At 59.4% G+C, this 3,062-nt stretch overlaps 1 protein-coding gene across 1 annotated transcript in view; it reads right to left on the bottom strand.

Moving 5' to 3' along the window:
* Positions 1–351: 351 nt before the first annotated feature.
* The window catches only part of LOC132577653 (uncharacterized), a 4,751-nt gene continuing 2,040 nt past the window's right edge, over positions 352–3,062 (bottom strand). The window contains exon 3 of the mRNA XM_060247442.1: positions 352–1,656. Within this exon, the coding sequence (XP_060103425.1) occupies positions 352–1,656 (1,305 nt within the window). The remainder of the gene's footprint in view (positions 1,657–3,062) is intronic.

The raw sequence follows: 3,062 nt of genomic DNA, 5'->3' as shown, positions 1-3,062 counted from the left end.
CAAATATGTGGGTCCCATCATGTCATAAAGGGCTTGAACCGAAACGGAAAAGCAGCCCCAGTAGCTGTTTCAAAATGGGCAACATACGTGGCTAACCCTGGCAATAGTCGAGCGAACACATTCTGGACCAATTGCACTTTCCAGGGTGTCTTTGTCTGGATTACGTCTTTAACCTGCTCAAGTAAGAGCCTGTTCAAGGAATCCAGCCACGCTGTCTGTCCTCATTTCACTGTGCTAGTTCCAGCCCCACTTCCTCCACCAGCCCAGCTTTACGAAGACCCGGCCCATGGAGCTGAGTTGCCCTACTCCCTGGGGGTGAGGCAGGTTAGGTGAATGGGGGGGGGCAGCTTCTCAATCCCAAGTGATGCCCACATCCAGCCCCTGCTGACTGACCACCCGGAGCAACTCGGAATGGTGCCTCCGGTGGATGCCCGGGCAGCCCCCCAGGGCCACGTGGCTCAGCTGATTGTCTGAAGAGAGCAGCTGGTAGATGGTGCGAGGGGAGACATCGCTGTGCGACAGCGAGAGCCTCTGGAGGTGTCTCAAGGCTGCCCCCGAGGGCTCCAGAGCCCTCTCAAAGACCTCGTCCAAAGAGAAAGGCAGGCAGACCAAGGCCAAGGTTTCCAAGTGGGGGGCGTGCTGGAGCAGGGACACAAGGCTGGCCCTCAGCACCACCGCCTCGGGGGGAGACGAGGAGCAATCACAGGGAGCAAACAGCAGGCGGAAAGCCTGGAGCCGGGGGAGTTTCAGAGGCCTGAGGCTGGAGGCCTCCAGTAAGGCCTCGCTCGCTGGCTGCCACTCATCAGCCCCCCATGCCACTGGAGGGGTGAGGGAAGCACTAAATGTCCGGAGGGTCGGGCAGCAGCTCATCAAGGTGTGGAAGGCTGCCTCTTCTTCCAAGGAGAAGCCCCCAAGCGAGAGGGAGTGGAGCTGTGCCCCAAGGCCCACCAACTGCGGCACCAGCTCCCCCAGACCCCTCTTTTCCTCACAATCCAGAGTCAAGTGGGTGAGTGTCTTCCACGATCGGAACCTGTGGCCCACGCCGGGGCTGTCCCCCAGGAGAACTGCCATCTCCTCCAAGTCTGGACACACGGCAGAGACAGCAGGCAGGAGGGGCTCCCCCACCTCGGCCAGGCTCTTGAGGGGCAGCGTGATCCTGCAGTGCTCCTGGCCTAGGTGGGTGGGCCGCCTGCCCCGTACCAGCTCCTCCAGCGAGGGAAACCCTGGGGCCAGCGGAGCTCCCTCAAACCGCTGGGTGTGGATCAGAGCAACCGCCCTGGAGGCCAGGCAATGGCACAAGGATTTCAGGCTGGGCAGAGCCAGCAGCAGAAAGACCAGAGCCCCAACCAAGTCGTGGCTGCCTGCGGTGGGCTCCAGCCCTTCCACCGAGAGCACCTGCAGCCTCGGGCAGCAGAAGGAGGCCGTGAAGGGATCGTAGGCCAGGTGGAGCAGGGAAGCCGCAGACAGCCTCTTGCAGTTCGAGACAGCCAGCTCGCGGAGGCGCCTGCAGGAGCTGCCCACGGCTGACAGGACTCGGGTGTCGCACTGCGTCTCGGACAGGCCCAGCTTGGTGAGGCTCGGCAGGCCTTCCAACAGGTCCACCAGGGTGGCCGAGGGGATCCGGCTGCAGCCGTGGAGATCCAGGGAGGACAGGTTCTGCCCAGGCACCAGGGAGAGAAGGCAGAGAGCACAGGGTCAGCGAAGAAACACCATGTCTACATGGGGGGGGGCAATGTGCGTGCAGAGGAGACACGAGAGAGAGAGGCCTGGGGGGGGCACTGGAGGAGGGCATCAAAGCCTGTTTTCCACACAAGCAGGACAGAAACAAGCAGCTTCTGAAATACCACAGAAAAGCCGCAAAGAGGGAACTGTGCCAGCCAGGGAGTGCCACCCATTCACACCCCTGGACTTTGCCTTCTCATGATGAAAGACAACCGGGGAACACCCAAGAAGGAAGGAGCTGCCAGTGGCGCCAGAGGGAGGCGTGCTGGGCCACAGATCTCCTCTTCCCCTTCCGAATGGCCGTCTTCCAGCCCTGCCCCCCACCTCCCCAGAGGGTCTGAGGAGGAAGCATTTGGGACACAAAGGAAGGCCTGGGAGCACCCAGCAGGGCAGAGACAGCGAAGTGTGCCCCGAGCAGAGCACTCCTGGGGTGCCATGGAAGAAAGGCAAGCCACAAGCCCCCGAGGAGGGGATGCTGCAGAGGCAGCGAGAGGGCCTGGTCCCAGCCCTCCCCCCCCGCTCACCTTAGGAACATAAGAGAAGCCCTGTTGGATCAGGCCAATGGCCCATCCAGTCCAACACTCTGTGACACATAAGAACATAAGAGAAGCCCTGTTGGATCACACCAATGGCCCCTCCAGTCCAACACTCTGTGTCACATAAGAACATGAGAAGCCCTGTTGGATCAGGCCAATGGCCCATCCAGTCCAACACTCTGTGTCATATGAGAACCTAAGAGAAGCCGTGTTGGATCAGGCCAGTGGCCCATCCAGTCCAACACTCTGTGACACATAAGAACATGAGAAGCCCTGTTGGATCAGGCCAATGGCCCATCCAGTCCAACACTCTGTGTCACATGAGAACCTAAGAGAAGCCGTGTTGGATCAGGCCAGTGGCCCATCCAGTCCAACACTCTGTGACACATAAGAACATGAGAAGCCCTGTTGGATCAGGCCAATGGCCCATCCAGTCCAACACTCTGTGTCACATGAGAACCTAAGAGAAGCCGTGTTGGATCAGGCCAGTGGCCCATCCAGTCCAACACTCTGTGACACATAAGAACATGAGAAGCCCTGTTGGATCAGGCCAATGGCCCATCCAGTCCAACACTCTGTGTCACATGAGAACCTAAGAGAAGCCGTGTTGGATCAGGCCAATGGCCCCTCCAGTCCAACACTCTGTGACACATAAGAACATGAGAAGCCCTGTTGGATCAGGCCAATGGCCCATCCAGTCCAACACTCTGTGTCACATGAGAACCTAAGAGAAGCCGTGTTGGATCAGGCCAGTGGCCCATCCAGTCCAACACTCTGTGACACATAAGAACAGAAGAGAAGCCC

The sequence above is a fragment of the Heteronotia binoei genome, chromosome 9 (genome assembly GCF_032191835.1).
Source record: "Heteronotia binoei isolate CCM8104 ecotype False Entrance Well chromosome 9, APGP_CSIRO_Hbin_v1, whole genome shotgun sequence".
NCBI lineage: Eukaryota > Metazoa > Chordata > Lepidosauria > Squamata > Gekkonidae > Heteronotia > Heteronotia binoei.
The sequence above is the reverse complement of the archived record's forward strand: the minus strand, read 5'-3'. Positions and strand labels throughout refer to the sequence as shown.